The sequence below is a fragment of the Octodon degus genome, unplaced genomic scaffold (genome assembly GCF_000260255.1).
Source record: "Octodon degus isolate 3935 unplaced genomic scaffold, OctDeg1.0 scaffold00118, whole genome shotgun sequence".
NCBI classification, from domain to species: Eukaryota; Metazoa; Chordata; class Mammalia; order Rodentia; family Octodontidae; genus Octodon; species Octodon degus.
Window position 1 is genome coordinate 4150041 of NW_004524694.1, and position 19470 is coordinate 4169510.

Consider the following 19470-nt stretch of genomic DNA (forward strand, 5'->3'; position numbering starts at 1 on the left):
GGTCTGATCAGGATCCCGCGGCCTCAGTCATCTCTTTCACTGCCGGGCCTGCGCTCTGGGTCTGTTCAGGATCCAGAAGGCCCTCGGTCCTAGGATGTTTTCTTTACCATTTGTCTCAGTTACTTTCTCTTGTTGCTGGGACAAATGCCCAACTCCCAGAATTAAGGAAAGAAAGGTTTATTTAGCTTTTGGTTAGTGGAGGTTTCAGTGCATACTTGGCTGGCTCCAAGGCAGAGTGGCACAGGGCAGAGGGCAGCCGTTCAGAGCAGTGGAAAGCAGCAAGACAGCAACAACAAATGGAAACTAAAGCACCTGCTTGGGCAGAGCACAGTGGCCAGGTTCCATCCCTGTGGGCCATGTCGGGGGGACAGTCCCCGCCCCTGGGGGTGCTGAGATGTGATGGAGACTGGGTGTGGTGGTGCACACCTGTAATCCCAGCTCTTGGGAGGCTGAAAACAGGAGGATCACTACAAGTCTGAGCTACACAGCGAGACCCTGTACCGTGTAGACCCTGTACTAAATACATTTTTTTTTTTTAAAGAGCAAATGGGAGGAGCAGGGACAACAATAGCAACAGAGAGTGAGTCTGTCTCCATTAAATTGCATTCAGGCTACCTGCCTCAGGCGGGTACAGCACTCACACCTATAATCCCAGCAGCACTCACACCCATAATCCCAGTGGACCATGAGTTAATCACAAACTCTAGAATTCCACCCCATGACTTACATGAGGCTTTGGGGGGACAACTAGACACAAAGTCTAACACATAGAAAGAAGCTTCCACACCTTTGACCTCATGGCCACCATTCCATCATCCCAACTCAGTGCAATCACCAATCTTCTTTTCATCCCTTGGCTTTGTTTTTTCTGGACATTTCTACCAATTGAACCATACAGTATGTGTTTCATTTGTGCCTGGTTTCTTCCTATGTTACCTAACGTTGCAAGGTTTATCCACTGTGCCAAGATAAAGGTTTATCCACTGTGTCATTTCTTTTTATTGCAGAACAATGTTCCATTGTTATGGTGTACCATATTTTATTTATCTATTCATCAATTGATGGATATTTGGGTTATTTTCCCTTCTGGGCTATCATGAATAACATAGTCATGAACATGTAAACAATCATAATTTAATCTAAAAGTTATTTTAGTATATGTTGTAATGAGCTCCTGGTATCAACTTTATGAATAGAAAAATTTCCACAGAATTAGCCTTTTAAAATTATAGTTGCTGCTAATACAAAATTTAAGTTCATACTGAAATAATGTGGTGATTTGCCTCATTTCCTATTTGCTTTCAGGTTACAATTGGTCACTACCCTTGTGTTGTAGAAGAAAGTAGTGCCAATTCTATCATGTGCCGTGTTGACCCTCAAAACTCCATGCAGGTTGGCATCCGAGAGTCTGTCACTTTGGTTGTCTACAACCTTGGCACTGCTATCAACACCTTGTCCAATGAATTTGACAGACGATTTGTTCTCTTGCCGAACATCAACATGGTGTGGCCAAATGCAGGGTCAACGACAGGAATGACGAGGGTGACCATACTGGGCTCTGGGTTTGCAGTTTCTTCAGCAGGTGTTGAGGTCTTTATGGGTCACTTCCCATGTAAAGTTCTCACAGTGAATTATACAACCATCGAATGTGAAACCTCCCCTGCACCCCAGCAGCTTGTGAATGTGCAGCTTCTGACTCACGGGGTGCCTGGTCTCTGTCAGGGGAGCTGCAGCTTTTCCTATTCTGATAGCATCACTCCTTCCATAACAGGAATCTCCCCAAGCACTATCACAGAACCTGCAAAAGTTTTTATTGAAGGAGAAGGTTTGGGGACTACAGTGGAAGACATTGCTGTTTTCATTGAAAATCAACAGCTCAGGCCAGTGGACGTGAATGAGAATAACATGACTGTTCTGGTGTCCTCCCTCCCAGCTGGACTTCATCCTGTCAGAGTAGTGGTAGGCACTAAAGGCTTGGCTCTGGGAAACCTGACCGTCAGCAGCCCCATGATTGCATCTGTCTCCCCAACCTCCGGAAGCCTTGGTGGTGGAACTACTTTAGTCATCATAGGGAATGGTTTCCTCCTTGACAATACCATGGTCAGGGTTGGGGAGGGCCCCTGTCAGATTATGCTTGCCAACTCCAGCGAGGTCCACTGTAGCACCCCAGCAGGGGGAGCGGGAAAGGTCGACCTGCAGATCTTGGTGAATGGAGCGCCTTACCCTCCTTTATCATTCACGTACACTGTGGAGGATACCCCATTTCTCAGAGGAATTACCCCAAACACAGGTATTACAATGATACCTACCTACCTTTTTATTTTTTTGGTGTTGTATTTTCAGTATTTATTAGTAGAGAGTTACAATAAAATCCATAAATATAAGGTGTGATCAAAATACACAGTGGCTGTTTACATGAAAAAATTATTACAGTAAAAAACACATGGCTATGAATCCCCCTTACTTCAAACTCACTTATTCCATTGTTCTTACTTCTTTCTGAAGCAGTTCTAGAAGTCCTCTCTTGTAAGTATTTTTACAAGGCGTAATAAAAAATATGGTGACTGTTGCTGCCAAATGCCATCCAGTGAAAGGGCAGGCTTCAGAAACATGCATGTAGAGAGCCTCATCTAGTGTATTTGCTGATCCATTGCTTGGAGATATATATATATATATATATATATATGTGTGTGTGTGTGTGTGTATTGTGATTTTTATACAGTTTTACTTAACCCAATTAATAATTGGAATTCAAATTCTGAGAAGTCTCATTTTAAGATTATGTTTTGAAAGTTCTTAAGATAAAATTTTTAGTCAAGTTCCGACTACTGTTTAGAAACAAAATCACCTTTAGCTTAACCTAAATTTCAAATGAGGAAAAAAATGCATGCATATCTATAGATCAAAATGGATACGTTCTTATCATTAGTGTTGATACAGCAGGAGAAACAACTGTTAAAATTCATGAGTACATGATTTTCTAATGTGGTTAATTTTAGAATATTTTGTCTCCATGAATCTCCAGTTGATATTGTTGATATTAGACAGTTCTTTTGTAATGAGGTAGTTGACATATCTAGATGAAGAAATGCTATATAATAAGATTTGGTTAGATTATTTAGCATCACACTTTTATAAGCTTAGGTTAAGATGTCCTCTTTGTCCTTGATTACTATGCTAATTATGCTATGCTGTTTCTACTCATATTCAAGCTACTGGGATGTTTATCGTCAATGTAGTGAATTCTAGCTGTTGGGTAAGGGTTGAAGCATGTTCCATTGAGACTTGGGTGCAAATTCAATATTTTTCTACTTCCTAAAATTTTAGGAAAGTTTCGTTTATTTGTTTACATAAGTTTTTAAGGTACCTATATAGTAAAAAGTAAAGAAAAGTATAATTAATAAAGAATTCAGTAAATGTTGGCTTTTATCAAATGCTTTTATTTATATGCCAGGAAATGTACTAGGTTTGGGTAAGATCTACTCTCTGCCTTTAGAAATTTACTGTTAAAATTTTCTTTAATACATCAAGTCTTATTTAGAAACAAATGTTAACAACAGAAATGACATATTCATAAATTTGGAGGCATGGAAAATACTGACATTAGTTCCTTATTTTCATGAACCAGTTTCTTCTCTCATCTGTATCTTAGACTGTCTTTTACAGTTTAGATGTGATATAAGATTTTTAGGCAAGTGACACCTGAACTGTTTAATTTACTGAAAAGACAAAGAATCCATCACACTTAGCACACTGTCCCATTTGAAAGGTGAAATGTTAAATGAACATTTTAAGATTCATAAAGCAATTTTTAGTGTGTCCATTAAAACTAACCCTAGCACAAAATGTCTCATTAATATTTATAGTCATTATAATAATGATTTGTAAATATAATAATTTACATTTTGGTAATCCCCACTATAGTCAATTATATGGTAATTCTTATACTTACTACTTGAATTAAAATCAAATTCCTACTCGAGGGTCAGGCATTTGTAGCAAGTTGGGGCAATTACTGTCTGATCTCTTAAAACTTAGCAATGTAGGTGTTGATTTAGATGACTGATGAAAAGTTACACACTTTAATGCCTTTATTCTACGTTTGTCAAAAGAAGAAGCAGAATAAGTTGAAATTCTTGATTAAATGTATATTCTCTTTATGTTCATTTAAAACCTTAACATCAACAGCTTTAAATTAGTTCTTTTTTTGGTACTACTTTACACTTAATTATTTACATGCAATTCACAACTTACACTTGTTGAAAATATTTGGCTTAAGAATGATACAGTCAATTCTGAAAAACTACCAAAAATAAAGATTAGTAAACCTCATCCTCAAAGTATACTCCAGTCCAGACATTCGTGCTTCGTAACTCTAGCTCTCCTTTTTGCTTTCTGCTTCTGTGCTGAATTAAAAATGTAAAACTCTGTAGAGTGGTCAGGTATAAAACAGAAAAACATCCACAACAACAACAACAACAACAAAAAATAATGCATATTATTTTATTTACAAAAATGGAGAGAGATATCTTTGAATACATGTGTAAGTGTTGGATTTAAATCTATATTTATATCATTTTCTTCTTCTTAAGGTCCACCAGGAACCGAAATTGAGATTACTGGATCTAACTTCGGTACCGCTATCTCAGAAATTTCAGTGATGATAAGTGGCACTGCTTGTAACGTGACCATGGTCAATGACAGTGTGCTGCGGTGTGCTCTTGGGGATCATGCTGGTGGCATATTTCCTGTGGCGCTGCTCCACAAGACAAAAGGCTTTGCTGTGTCCACTGTTGTATTTGAGTACCCTCTTCATATTCAAAATCTTCACCCACAGCAAGGTAATCATGAATATCCAGGAATGTATAAATAGAGATATTCCTCATTTAATGACCTATGTCGGGGCCGGCCAGGTAGCTCAGTGAATTAAAGCAGCTACTTAGGCAGACAAAGGTGCCAGGGATTCCATCCCTGGCCTGCTGTGCTGACCCCGCCCCTGGGACACACTGAGATCAGTGACTGAGACTGGGCGTGGTGGTGCACACCTGTAATCCCAGCACTTGGGAGGCTGAAAAACAGGAAGGATCACTACGAGTCCAATCTGTGTAGTGAGACCCTGTAGACTCCGTACTAAATACAGGTTTTTAAAAATGACCTGTTTAATGACTATTTGGACTTATGGCCTTTCTTTTTTTGATACAGTTCTGTACATCTTGTTTGTCCAGCATCAATGTCCTTTTGTACAGTGTACCTTGTTTGTACAGTACTTTAAGTTTTACTAATTATACTGTACACTACAGTGTAGTACAGTACTGAGGTTTTATGTTCTGTTATACATTACAGTCCTGCAGGTAAAGATTATGCAAATAAAAACAGTCATCAAATTGGAGCCTGAAAACTGTGATGCACCTACCATATATAAGCCCTGCTTTAGAGGCCAGCTCATTGAACAACATAGTCTCAGGACCATAACTTGGTCATTAAATGAGGAGTCCCTATAGCTTCTGGTATTGGGCACATTCACTAAGTATAATATGCAAATGTCTTTGCAATATGTAGCATGTCTATAATGTTTGATCCTGGGGGGAAATAGGCTACTCAGCATTATTTTGCATATTGAGGCAAGATCCAAAAATATATATGATCTGCTTGTTTTGATGCAGAAAGTAGTGACTTGAAACACTGTTTTGTGAGACCTGTTGATTATATATGGTATAGACAGAACAGCTATGCTAAAGGGCTAAAGAAAAAAACCTGTCTGGGCCTGCGTTTTGTTGGGCTCACTTCTAAGGACTTCTGTTTCCAAAAAAAAAAAAAAAACAACCCAAAACCAACCAAACAAACAAACATAAAAATGGATTCATTTGGGGTTACATAAATTTTCAGGTATAAGTGAACCCTTGAGATGTGATGTCACCTGTGAAGCCTTTTGCTATGTGAAGTGTCACATCACATGGTTGCAAACCTTTCCTCAAGGAACCACAGGAAATGATTGAACAACTAAGTATCAGTGTTATTTTGGCTCTATAATTGTTTTATGTGTTTAATTTTTGTCTTATTCTCCTGGCTAGTAAGCTCCTTTACTATGTGCTTTAGACGTCTGTCTGTCCTCTGAGGTCTTTACTGCAGGGACAGAGCCAAGGCCCCAGGAGTGCCAGCCTCACTGTGAACGATGCTGGGTGTTTCCAACCATGTTGAAGACTCAAGCCGGCTCCTAGCTCTGTGTTGTCTCATGAGCAGGATTTTGGTTTCGCTGGGTCCTTTGCACTGACCTGCAGAAGCTGCTTCATGAATGAGATAAAATTGCACATTCAAAGCGCAGCTTCCAGCGATGCCCACTGTGAGCAGAGTACCCCTGAAGAATCTGTGGGGACTGCCGAGATGCAGGAAAGGGCGTGTGAGGACAGACGTGAACAGACGCCTTATCTATTTGCTAGAGATCCTATCGGGATTGCATGTGCTGTGCAGCCATGATTATGGTTGAGCACTTTCTTTTTTTCATTAGTTTATTCGGTACAGGGTCTTGCTACGCAGCTCAGACTGGTAGTACTCCTCCTGTCTCAGTCTCTCCAGGGCTGGGATTACAGGCATGCACCACCACACCCGGTTTTGGTGGCTGGAGCTGTGTGTGGAGCCAGCACAGCATGTGGTACTGGGAATCGAACTTGGGACCTTGTACTTGCCAGGCAGATGCTTACACTGCAGAGCTTTCTGCCCAGCCCTGTTAAGCACTTTCTATTTCATTACTGCATCAGAAGATCTCTTGGATTTTCTGAATAATTTTCATCCCTGCCTCTTCTGACTTATGAGGACTCAATGCTGCCTAAACCCAGCTGCTGTGATGATTTGTCAGTAGCTGCTGTATTTTATATTAAAGGATGTGTTCTTAAGAATAACAAATCATTTCCATCAAGTTATTCTGATACTATGATGTCTAATACCTTATTTTATATTGCACTAAAGATTTTCTTACTTTAGCACAAAAAAAGGCCACCAAAGGAGTAATTATTTCAAAATATTGACTAATGCCTTCTATGTCTGTTAGTACTATGTATTTTCTTTACAATTTGGCCATACTTAAAATGACTGGACTGGCTGGTGAGATAGCTCAGAGGACTAAGTGCCTGCTTTGGCAAGCACAGGGACCAGAGTTCGATCCCCAGACCAGCATGCCATATCAGCCCCACCCCGGGTGTGCTGAGCCGGTGACAAAGTCTGGGCCTGGTTGTGCACACCTGTAATCCCAGGGCTGGGGAGGCTGAACACAGGAGGATCACTACAAGTCTGAGCTGCATAGTGAGACCCTGTACCAAATACATAAATGGAAAAAAAAGGGACCAGATTTAACATGGAATTTATTTTTAAAAAACTCGTGTTTAGCTAGCATTGACATGTTATTATTCTCTAAGAAATAATACTTTTCTCATTGAAAATTTTTTAATGGTTAAAAAATCTTAAAGTGAAATTAGTGTACACAATTAAATTATAATTGTACTTATGTTTTGACTATTCTGAAATTTTTGTTACAAAAAATTCAAGTAAAAGTTTATTTCTTCAAAATAGTTTACATAACTTAACAGGTGAGACATTTACTCAGTGAAGATTTTTAAACACTACAATTGAAAGACATTTTATTAATTATATTTCATCATAAATGTTGGATCTTAAAAACTCATTTAATGTAACTTTTTGCCACTTATGGTTTTAAGATTAATTTAAGCAACTGTGCATGGAGGAAATTTTTTTCTGTCACCAGGGAGCTTTGGTGGTGGCCAAATCCTGACTGTGACAGGTGCCGGGTTCAATCCGCAAGATTCCGTCATCTTGATTTGCAGCTCAAAATGTGCAATTGATAGACTCAGATCTGACCACACAACATTATTCTGTGAAACTCCACCTAGTGAAGGTAAGTTGACACACAAAAAGAATAGCGATAGTTGACTTTATAACTGGCACTGTCTACATTTCTGTTTTAAGTTTTCGGTTCTTTGGGAATCACTGGATCACTGTTATGACTGTCGGATTTGAGTCTGACGTTAAGCATCTTATTCAGAACTTTGTTTTCTAAGTTAATAATTTTTTCAGGAGTTAAAGTATATTTTCTGAAGTTAAGTCATTTATTTCAAGTAGTTTTTAAAGTAACTTAAGTACCAATTTTACTAATTTTAAGTATTTTGTTTAGAACTTTAATTTTAAGTAACATTCAGATTTTAAGTAATTTATTCAGAGCTTTGCTTTCTAAATTTACAGTTCTTTAAAGACTTTTAGCTTATGACATAAACTCATAAACTGAATCTTTCAGTTTATTGAGCATAAGAGAGGAGGTGGGTACACTGCCAAGGACCAATACACTGTATATTTTGGCACAGGTTATTTACTTCCTTGTGCCTTAGTTTCTTCATCTATAAAGTAGACAGAATGATATAAAAATATGACATGTGATTTACTTCTATTATTATTTTTATTTGTTTACCACTTTAGTCAAAGCTCTAGTTCATTGGTACACGCCTGTAGCATGTAACGTTCACATTCTTTGTGGGAAGTTGGTATGTGTACGTACGCATCTTAGTACATCCTGTCACGCTATTTCCCTTCCCTTCCTTCTGTTTCCGCTCCTTGGTAAGTGTTTGCAGTACACAGCATTTACCTTCTTTGTCTGGAGTCGCTCCCTGTGCATAGCACAATCGCAATTCCCTTTTGGTTAATTCTTTGGGGAAGACGCCTAGAAGGGCAATAGCTGGCTCACATGGATTTCTAGTTTTAGTTTTTTAGCAGTTATATTAGTTCACATTTCTTTTGGCAGTGTAGAAGGGTTTGCTTTTCCTCGTAGCTTCTCTAGAACTTGTTTTATTTGATTTCTTGATGATAGCCATTCTTTCTGGGATGAGATGGACTCTCAGTGTTGTTTTAATTTGCATTTCTCTAATGGTCAGTGATGTTGAATATCTCTTCATATATTTATTGGCTATTTGTACTTCTTCTGTGAAGTGTGTGTTCATTGACCTATGTTTTGATTTTTGTCTTTGAGGGGACCTAATTTTTTGCATTCTTTATATAGTCTGGACATGAAACCTCTAAGAAATTGGCATACAACTTCTCATTCTGTAGGTTTTCTTTTCACTCTATTGCTTGTTTTTTTTTGTTTTTTTTTTTTTGCTATATAGAATTATTTTACTTTGATATGAACCTATTTGTTGATTCTAAGAACTATTTCCTGTACAACTGGGTTCTGTTTAGAAAGGGTGCTGATAAAAATGAAACCTTTTCAGGTCTGGGCTTACTTAGCGTTTCAACACTAGCCCCTGTGTCCTGATAGAAACACGTAGCAATGCCATGGAGATTTGGCAAGACTTATGGGTTGTGGGCTCCTCCTCTTTCATGTTTTTAATATGGAGTTTCTAAGGGTTTTCTGTATCTTCCCTTGCCTTCTGCTGTCTGTCCTTCTGCTCTTGCTGTGCCTATTTCCAGAAGTTCCTCCCTTCTTCCCAACTGCAAGCCTGTGTCCTTCTAAGACTGGAAAATTAAACAGATGGTTTAGGTAATTGTCTATCATAGGAGGTTCCAAGGGTCTAAGAATTTTTACTCCATTCATAATGTGCGTGAAGGGGGTCAGGGAGATGGCTCAGTAGAATAAGCACTTCCCTGGCAAGTGCAAGGGCCTGAGTTCTATCCCTGGTTCCCCCCCCAAAAAAAAAAAACCCCAAAAGCATAATGTGCATGAAGTTTGCAATATTTTCTTTTGCTTATGGATTGAGGTTTTTATTTCTTCTCATACAGCTTGTGTGTATTAGATGTGATGGAAGGAAAAGGAAGATGTTATTGAAAACATGCAAAGGTTCTATAAATGAGCAAGTACCTGACAGCAGAAATGTGATAAGTTTTCTTCTCATAGGTGTGGGACCTGACCAAGCGTGCGAAGTGAGTGTAGTCAATGGGAGAGATTCCTCATGGTCCACGACTCTGTTCACTTACAAGATGGCACTGACCCCACTTGTCACTGAAATATCTCCCACGAGAGGCAGCACAGCAGGAGGCACCAGACTTTCAGTGCTGGGATCAGGATTCAGGTACCACCTGCACACATACAAGTTCTGGCATGTGTGCACATTCAAGACATCATGCATGCTCTCTGCTATGCCAGGACATGGCTTAAGTATAGTCCTGTAATGCCAGCCTTTCTGCTCGACAGCCACTGCCGAGGCACAAATAGTCTGGAGAGCAGAACTTCATTGGGCTGTTGATGCCACATGTCTTTCTACCCACAGAAATCTTGTGTCCTCCTTTATGAAATATTTTCATTCCATAAAGGGATGAAACATCTCTAATGTTTAGGAGATGAAGATTATAGAGGTCAAGTCAGGCTGGAGAGATAGCTTGGTGGTCTAAGCACTTGCCTGGAGAGCACAAGGAACCGAGTTTGATCCTTGGTACCACATGTTGTCCCAGCCCTGGAACTAGGTGTGCTGTGCCAGCCCTGAAACCTGCAATCCCATGTGCTGTGGAGGCTGAGACAGGAGGATCTCTAGGAGTCTGAACTGTATAGCGAGACCCTGTATCAAATAAATAAAGAAAAGAAACAAAATAAAAAAAGAATAAAAAAGGAGAGAGAGAGAGAGAGAGAGAGAGAGAGAGAGAGAGAGAGAGATCAAGTCACTTGTCTCATCCTAGTATAAAAAAAAAATCACAAACAAGAATCACCATTCTGTTAAGCTTTTCCCACCGTCTCTAGTTCGGTTTCCTCCTTTGTCACTGGTCAGGTTTATTCTTTCCTAACCCTTATTGTTTATTGCTCCAACTCCTACACTATGCTGTCATCATTCCTCAATAATGACATTCATTTCAAAATAAACCATAAAAAGCAATTTTAATTTCTTGTGCACTTATAATTACTTAGGTCTAGCATTTTAAATGCGGATTAAGTCCAAAGATCTGTGAATGTAACAAAAATGTCAGACAAATTGACCCTTGAAAGTCTTTTATAAAAATACCCATTTGGGGGCCAACAAGGAATCTCTCAACAATTCAGACCCAGGCTGTGTTCCTTCAGCCCTAGAGCACTTGGGACTTCATGTAGTTCCTTCTGCTGATCACGCAATCCCTTTGTCTTTTTCTCAACAAATATTTCCAAGTCTTACTATTGAAAACAAGCCCATCTGAACTCGGACGGATCGTAAGGCAATATCACGTCCTTCACAAAAACCTATGAATAAAGGGGCTTGATGATGACAAGTAGAAATTTGAGAAAGACACAAATGTTTCATTGTCTCTTTACAGTGAAAATCCACAGGATGTTCACATCACCATTGCTGAAGCCAAATGTGATGTTGAGTATTCCAACAAGACATATATCATCTGTGTGACAAATGCTCATAGTCCTTCGGGGTGGGCTTCCGTCCATGTCAACATCAGAAATATCGGCCTGGCTAAAATGGTAATAGCACTTCTAGTGTAGTAATTGCAATAATACAAAAGTTAGTGTTATGGTAGGTGGGCTGATAGGGAATGAATAGTTTACTTTAACACCTACAAAAAATAGCTAAAATGTGACTATGCTAAATTTATAGTAGCTTATACTTTCATTGCTTCTTACTGACATTTTTATGTTTTTTAGATTACTCTGGGTTGTAGTATAATTGGTAATGGATTTTTAGTATTACCATAAAATTAACCAAGAGGAAGATATAGTATATTTAAAATAGGTTGTATTTTATTATTAATATGAATATTTATTGTTTATATGTCTTTAGGAAATTGAAAAAAATCTAATATGTCTTGTAAATTTTATACTCTCTCACCTTCCATTGCAGGAGAATACTGACTTCCTCTACATTGATGCTTGGTCCTCCAACTTCTCATGGGGGGGAAAGCCTCCCCCAGAGGAAGGGTCCCTTGCTGTGATTACAAAAGGACAGATACTTTTGCTGGACCAAAGCACGCCTGTTCTGAAAGTCTTGCTTATTCAGGGTAAATTTCCGTAAATTGTAGTACCCTGCCTACTTCTATGATGTCAACTTAATCAAAATTCATAATTATGAACCACTCAAAGTGGTATTATGTCTTTAATATAAAGAATAGTTTTACATTTTCTAAATTGAATATTATAATTTATTCATGGTTATAGTTTTTAACACATTGCAATCAGCATTTTATAAATAGAATAGAATAGAAAATAATCAAAGTGCACTCCACACATATGGGTCAGTATCTTTTCTAGTTAAATGTTGTCTCAGGAAGCTTTTATTTCTTTTTTTTTTTTTTGGCAGAACCAGGGATTGAACTCAGGCCCTTGCACTTGCCAGGGAAGTGCTTATTCCACTGAGCCATCTCCCTGGACCCTTTTTCTTTCTTTCTTTCTTTCTTTCTTTCTTTCTTTCTTTCTTTCTTTCTTTCTTTTTTATTATTATTTTTTTTAGGAAGCTTGTATTTCAATAACAGGAGGGGAGGCACTGAACAGGCCCATAGACTGGCATTTTTATAAAATATTTTAAAAAGTAAAAGAAATAGAAAATAGCATTGATTGCTGATATGGCAAATCTCAATGGTTGTAAAATCATAACAAGTTTTCAAAGTCTCTCCTAAACAATCCCAATAGCCCCAGCAAAGCGTGTTGTGGTTATCATTTATATGTAAACCTAATTTTAGTGGTTACCTGGGGCTCTCTGCAACTTGATCATGTTTGTACTACAACAAAACACACGACTGTCACAGTTACATGTGAAAGAAACCTTATGTGCTAAGAGAAGAGCGCTTGGAGGTTACTGTGTAAACTTTGCCCAAATGATTTTAGCTGCTCAAAGACTTCTGTAATTTTGCTGTCATCTAACACCTGGGATCACAGCAGTATTTTAGCAATCCAAAGTTGTTAAGTATCGGGTCTTTAAACAGAGTTTTACTGTCTCTATTACATCAGTCACACAAAATTGCATCTTAGTACTTTCTTAATAGTGTTAATCAAACTGCAGCTGTTACTAATGCAAGTTAGTGGGTAACAATTAAGTCCTATTGTTAGTGTTATCATGGTTTGTGTGTCTTTTCCTTTAACCTTGTTTTATTCTTAATTTATATTTTGAAGCTCTATACTTGTAGGATTTACTTTGGTAACTCCGCTACTTTGTAACATTTGAAATAGTAACTTTTTAAGATAAAATAATCTGCCTACAGTTTGCTTTTCTATCTATTCTCAGTCTTTCTTGGGGTTGCTAGGGAGGACCAGGGATTGAACTCAGGCCCTTGCGCTTGCCAGGCAAGCACTTATTCTACTGAGCCATCTCCCCAGCCCCCTACTCTCAGTCTTGACCTGTTTACATTTTTATATTACCAAAGAGCAGAAGTAGTATGCACAGAAAGCAAGACAGAGATCAGCAATTAAATATTTTAATAACACATTTTAGTGATATACTTAAAAATTGTGTGATTCACAGGTGGAACTCTAATCTTTGATGAAGCTGACATTGAACTCCAGGCAGAAAATATTCTGATTACCGACGGAGGCATTCTGCAGGTATCCCTGAACGGGACATATATTATTTATCGCTAACCTCTTGGCATTTGTTTTTCAAACACTCTGTATAAAATATATAATTACACCGACCTTTTCTACATTTATTTTTGCTGAGGGCCTTGTTATGAGGACAATATTGCTGCTGGGGGAGGGGTTTCCCAGCGTATTCTTGCATTTTAACGAAAATATAACCATATATTATAGGATAGCACAATTTAAAAGAGAGCCAAGCAAAAACCAGCTCTGAGCGGTGGGTAGAATCAACCCGTAGAAAGGTCCAGCACAGTGCATTTGGCTGCCTAGAAAATGTAAAGGTTGTATTTTGCAACAAAGTCAAGAACAACTGAATGCAGACTTCTCCCAAGAGGAGGTGAAGCTCCTTGAGCGTGGTAAGGACTGCGGCTGTGGATCTGTATTTTCTGAACGCGGCTCCCGCAATCTGTGCAGGTGGGCACGGAGGCGGCGCCCTTCCGGCACCGGGCGGTCATCACCCTGCACGGCCACCCGCGCTCCCCGGAGCTCCCGGTCTACGGTGCCAAGACGCTGGCGGTGCGCGAGGGCACGCTGGACCTGCACGGTATGGAGCTGGGCCGGCCCCTTCCCCTTCTCCCTCTCACCCGGCCAGCCCTGTACGTTTCTCTAGACTGGCCCCAAGGTCGCTTCTCATTCTTGGCCATCGGACACCATCCCCACCTGGACACCTTTGTCTTCTGTTGCTCTGAGCCTAGCTTCAGTCATTTCTATGAAAAGACTAAATCTAGAAGTTGAAGGCCGTGATTTCTGACGTTTGTATCTTGTGGGCTTTGTCTAGGGTATATAAATAAATTTGTAGCTACACCTGCCCATAGCTATATGCCAAAAATATTGTCCAGAAATAAAAACAACTTTGCTTGCTAGCTGCAGTGGTGCCTGCCCGGAATCCCAGCACTCTGGCGGGCCGAGGCAGGAGGATCGTAAATTTGAGCCCAGCCAAGGCGACTCCATGAGCCCTTCTCTCAAAAAGGAAAAATGAAAAGGACAAGAGATACAGTTCAGTGTGAGGGCCCTGGCTTCCGTCTCCAGTACAACCCCCAAAAAGTTTTTGTTATGCTTGAGGTACCAGGGTAACATTATTGAGAAACATGAAGTGATCCCTTTTTTAATAGTCTTTTATGTTATAATAATTTATTCCTTCTATAAATGTAGAAGTCCTTGAACAAGATACTTTTTATCATAAATGTTCTACTTTGTGCCAATTGTATATAATCCTAAAACTCCCTAGACACCTACACATATTTATTTCTAGATTGTCAGTTTACACAATTCCTGTAAACAATGACAAAGGGAGTTAGCATCTGCTAATTTTGTGAGTGTGATCACTCTACTTTTATTCATTTTTTTCACCCCACATTTACTTTGGGTTTCTAGGAAGAAGTTTGTCATGAATAGAGCACAACACTGCAAAGGTAGTTGCTCTAATTTTCTAGAACCATGTATTCCTGCAAACTTAATGGCTACTTTTTCGAAGTTAGCCCATTCTTTTTATTTCTTCTACGATCTGAGAATAAAATTCTAGTGTAAAATGAACCTTCCCAAAATTAATTTAATCTGGAAAAAGATGAACAGGACCAGCCCTCTCCGTAGCATGGAGTGCGTGTTGGGGAGACACCCGGTTGTGTGTTGGCTCTAGGTTTGCCAGTTCCTGTGGTCTGGACTCAGCTGGCTCGGACGGCAGAGGCAGGGACAAGGACTTTGATATTGCACGACGCAGTGACGTGGAAAGCGGGAGATTCCATTGTAATTGCAAGCACGGGACACAGGTGAGATGACTTCTAGGCTTACATGTAAAGGGCATCAGGACTCAGACGGCTGACAGTCTAGTAAGGAAGTGCACACAGCCAGCGTGACGTCTGGGTGATGAGCGATTGGAATTCCAATGAGAAATACAAGTCTGAGTCTCTAAAATAATTACATACAGTAAAATATTTTATTTGTTTTACATGGTTAGGTTATTGCATAAGGCTTCATTATAAAAAAATGTTCTGCTATTAAGAGTCATTTGAAAGCATCTGACTTAAGAGCTTTAATTACATACATTCATGAATGCAAAAATGTAAATGAGCTTCTTTGTTTGATGTTGCCACAGAGAGGGAGAGTAGGTAGTAAATTCTTCCTTATCTTACAGTCCTGACAGTTGTTCCCATGAAATGGTATTTTATTAATAAGTAAAAGGGAAGAAATCATTATTGATTGAGTGAAGATTGACATAACCTTTTAAGGGCTGACATTTTAAAGTGGAAACTGCCTGTGACCCTTAATTTGTTTAGTTGTATATTATAATAAATAAGAAAATTTAAAAATTTAATGTAGTTATGCCAGGGAGTGGAGCAAAGAGGAGACTTAGTTTTGCTTTAATGTTCAAATCATAGATAATATTGAGATTGGAAATGGTTGTGTTTATCAGGAAACAACTAGTAATTTATGACAAGGAACAGGTATGCTCAGGTCATGACTCAATTTAAAACAAAAATTCAAGATGACATTTTCAGGTTGCTGTTTTCCAATTTAAAAATAGGCCCACAGATGTTAGAGTTAAAGATAGGCCTGGCTTTGCAAAGGCCTGTTTTTCTGCCATTGGAAGAAATATTCAGTGTGGAATGGTAGAATTAAAAATGAAGAAAGTCACAGGCTTATTAACAGAATAGAAAAGCTTCATTCATAACCCTTCTCTAGGGACAGAAGTGTTAGTTTATAATCTAGCACAGGGCTATTTACTTTTAGGAAGAATCAGAATATTCTTAACAAGAATTAATGAGGCTTTCTTTTTTTTTTTAACCAAATATACATTACATTTTTCCTTATTTCATTGGCGAATCCTTATTTCATTGGTGAATCCTGTCCTAGAGTTTGTAAAGCAGGACACCAAGGGAATCACTTTTCGAGTCACTCAATTGCCTTCACCCCTGACAATGCCTCTTACCAGCCCCGACACTGTGCTGTTTCACCTCTGTCCTTCAGTAGAATCGCAGTGCTCTTAATAACTGTGACATACACTTATTGTAAAGATTCGATGAGTTAATGTGTGGGAAGAACTCAGAGCAGAACTTGGCTCACAGTAGGTGCTTTATGTGCATTCGGTATTATTACAGAGGGAAGAAAAACACATTTAGGAGCAGGATGTATGTAACATGACTTTTAGCACATTTATAAAGGAGATGTTATATGAGCAGATCTCAAAGAATTTGAGACGAGACCACCTGAATCCCCTGTTCGGCCAGCCTCTGAGATCCTGCCCTGTAGAACGGGCCAGCCAGTCACTGAACATCTTGAATCTCCATCTTTCCCCAGCCCCTTCCACCACACTTCATTCCCTGGAATTTTTGGGATTCTGGTTTTCTCTGACTACTCATCATCCTGAAAACAACATTGTCTTCCTCTCTCCCTCTGTCACTCTTATTTATTTTGAAAGTTAGTAAGCTGCCCAAATATTACATGCCCATTCACCTGTTTCCTCTTCCAATCCTTTTACCTCTTTAAACCCCTCCAGTCTGACTGTTTTCCCCCTCAGAATTTCTCCGTGACCTTCCAGTTGCAATCTTCATATGTTTCCAGCACATCTCCAAGTTTCTTTGGCTCTTCCTTGAAGTGTCCCTCCCATCGCCTTCTCCTGCTCTGGGTTTAATTTGGACTCTCGAGTGGCTCAGACATCATCCTCCTATTTAGGCTTCATTCCATTTCTCTCCCCCAGGCAAATTCGTTCTGTATTAATTTGTCAATCAGTCAGATTTTGTTGTTGTGTTATGACAGGTAGTGTGCTAAGTGCTCAGCATAGAAAATAATTCAATGGGTCTTTGCCTGGAGGAGCCACCAAGCAGTGGGAGGGATGGAGTAGTATATATTTCACAAGGCTGCAGGGCCACTGCTCAGTCCCAGTGGGACATTTGTATTTGGGTAATCCCACAGGGTTAGAAAGTTGAGAGAGCTGACTTTTAATCTACTTCACATGTGCCACTTTCCCTGGGAATGCTACCTACAGAATAAAAATTATTCACAAGGGAGACTATAGTCACAAGGGAACGTTTGGGAGGACATACGTAACTCCCATGAGCTTGCCTGTGTGGCTAGCACCAATCATACCTCAGCAGATTTACAATTAACCACTGACACATTTGTTTCAAAGTTAGGAGCACCTCTACCCAGCACCGCCAGTGCTTGCTTTGTACCTGCAATGTGTGCTAAACACTCAGTGTTCGCTGAGTGATGAAGTGTCTGAATATGTACAGCTTGGAATTTGGAAGTCCCTTTTATTGTGACTGGCTTTGGGGCATATAGGAGCAGTGATGGAAGTAAGCCTTCAACTCAGTCAGTGATTTCCTTGCTCGGGAACCTCGAGGGACTTGCTTTTATCAAAGTTTCCCGCTAATGCATAGCTCACATTTTATGCTAGATAATGCTTGCTGTGTGGGGTCATCCTTTATACTATATTATACTTTTAATTCTTAAAAATCTCCCTTTTTCCTACCCACTAGATGCCAATAGCACCTCCTAGTATGACAATCAAAAATATACCTAAGTATTGGGAGCGAATAAAATCAACCTCGTTTGAGAAACTCTTGAGTATGGTCTTTAAAGTCATATAACTGAACAGTTCTTTTCAATATTCTTTAGAAGCTAGTACAGTTTTATAAACAAATATAGCACTTGAAAAATATTTAAGCTAATTGAAATAGATCTGTAGCTGGGGAGATGGCTCAGTGGAATAAGCACTTCCCTGGCAAGCTCAAGGGCCTGAGTTCAATCCCTGGTTCCACCAAAAAAAAAAAAAAAGAAAAAAAAAAGAAAAGAAAAAGAAAGAAATAGATCTGTAAAAAAGTTATTCAGTTATTTAAGAAATAATAAAATACTGCCCTTAATCTCTCTTCAAAAGATTGCATGACATTTTATTTTGCAAATGAAGTATTTGAAATGGCATAAAACAAATATGTCAAATCAATGTTATGAAGCTTAAGATGGTGTCTCTTAAACATAAACTATATTCATTGCATGCAAACTATTCCTTAGGTAGCTACTTTTAAGCAGTAAAGTATTATCTGAATGGATGTTCATTTATATATCCTCATACTATTTAAATTGTTACTTAACCTCATTCTGAAAGAAAAATATTAAACCTTAATATAGGAACTAAGTAGATCTTTAAATGTTAATTTATATTAACTTTGAAATTGTTTTGTTAAAATTTTTATAGACACAGCCAACGAGAAAATGAAAAAAGGACCATTGCATCTGTATCGGCTGATGGTGTAAACATAACACTAACTCAACCATTGAACTACACGCACTTAGGAATCACCATCACGCTCCCTGATGGAACTGCATTTGAAGCAAGAGCAGAAGTTGGGGTTCTTACAAGAAATATCATAATAAGAGGGTCTGAGAACGTGGACTGGAATAACAAAATTCCAGCATGTCCTAAGGGATTCGACACAGGTAACTTTCGCAGCTGTCACGTGGCTGACATAATTACATCTAACTTAAAATTAAATTTGGTTTATATTTTCAATGTATTATTTTAGTTTTTTTTTTCTTTTTTTTTTTTGTGGTACTGGGGATTGAACTCAGGACCCTGTGCTTGCCAGGCAAGTGCTTATTCTACTGAGCTATCTCTCCAGCCCTTGTGTTATGTTAGTTTCAACTTGCTAATCTACTTTGCAAAGGTTAAATGTGGGAACTTGGAAGAACCAACAGTGTTTTGATAAATTAAACATGTGTATAATCTATGAAGAAAAATGACTGATGTCAACATTGGATGGGGAAATAAGTGTACTTGGATTCTGTTGATAAAGTCATTAATCTCAGACAATCTACAAGTATTTACATAGTGGCAGCTGTAACTTAGGTAGTAACCTTTACTTCAACAGGTAGTATGAGCCAAAGCTCATTGAACTTGTTACCAGATGACTTGATTTTCTGATTCCAGGTCAACTGCATCA

General features: G+C 38.9%; 1 protein-coding gene across 1 annotated transcript in view; it reads left to right on the forward strand.

The window, feature by feature from the left end:
- Pkhd1l1 (PKHD1 like 1) overlaps positions 1-19470 on the forward strand; it is a 165853-nt gene that overhangs the window by 73501 nt on the left and 72882 nt on the right. The window contains exons 38-47 of the mRNA XM_004640093.2: positions 1306-2290; positions 4593-4841; positions 7757-7906; positions 9893-10067; positions 11275-11431; positions 11808-11964; positions 13422-13501; positions 13949-14078; positions 15171-15300; positions 18726-18967. Coding sequence (XP_004640150.1) covers positions 1306-2290; positions 4593-4841; positions 7757-7906; positions 9893-10067; positions 11275-11431; positions 11808-11964; positions 13422-13501; positions 13949-14078; positions 15171-15300; positions 18726-18967 — 2455 coding nt within the window. The remainder of the gene's footprint in view (positions 1-1305; positions 2291-4592; positions 4842-7756; positions 7907-9892; positions 10068-11274; positions 11432-11807; positions 11965-13421; positions 13502-13948; positions 14079-15170; positions 15301-18725; positions 18968-19470) is intronic.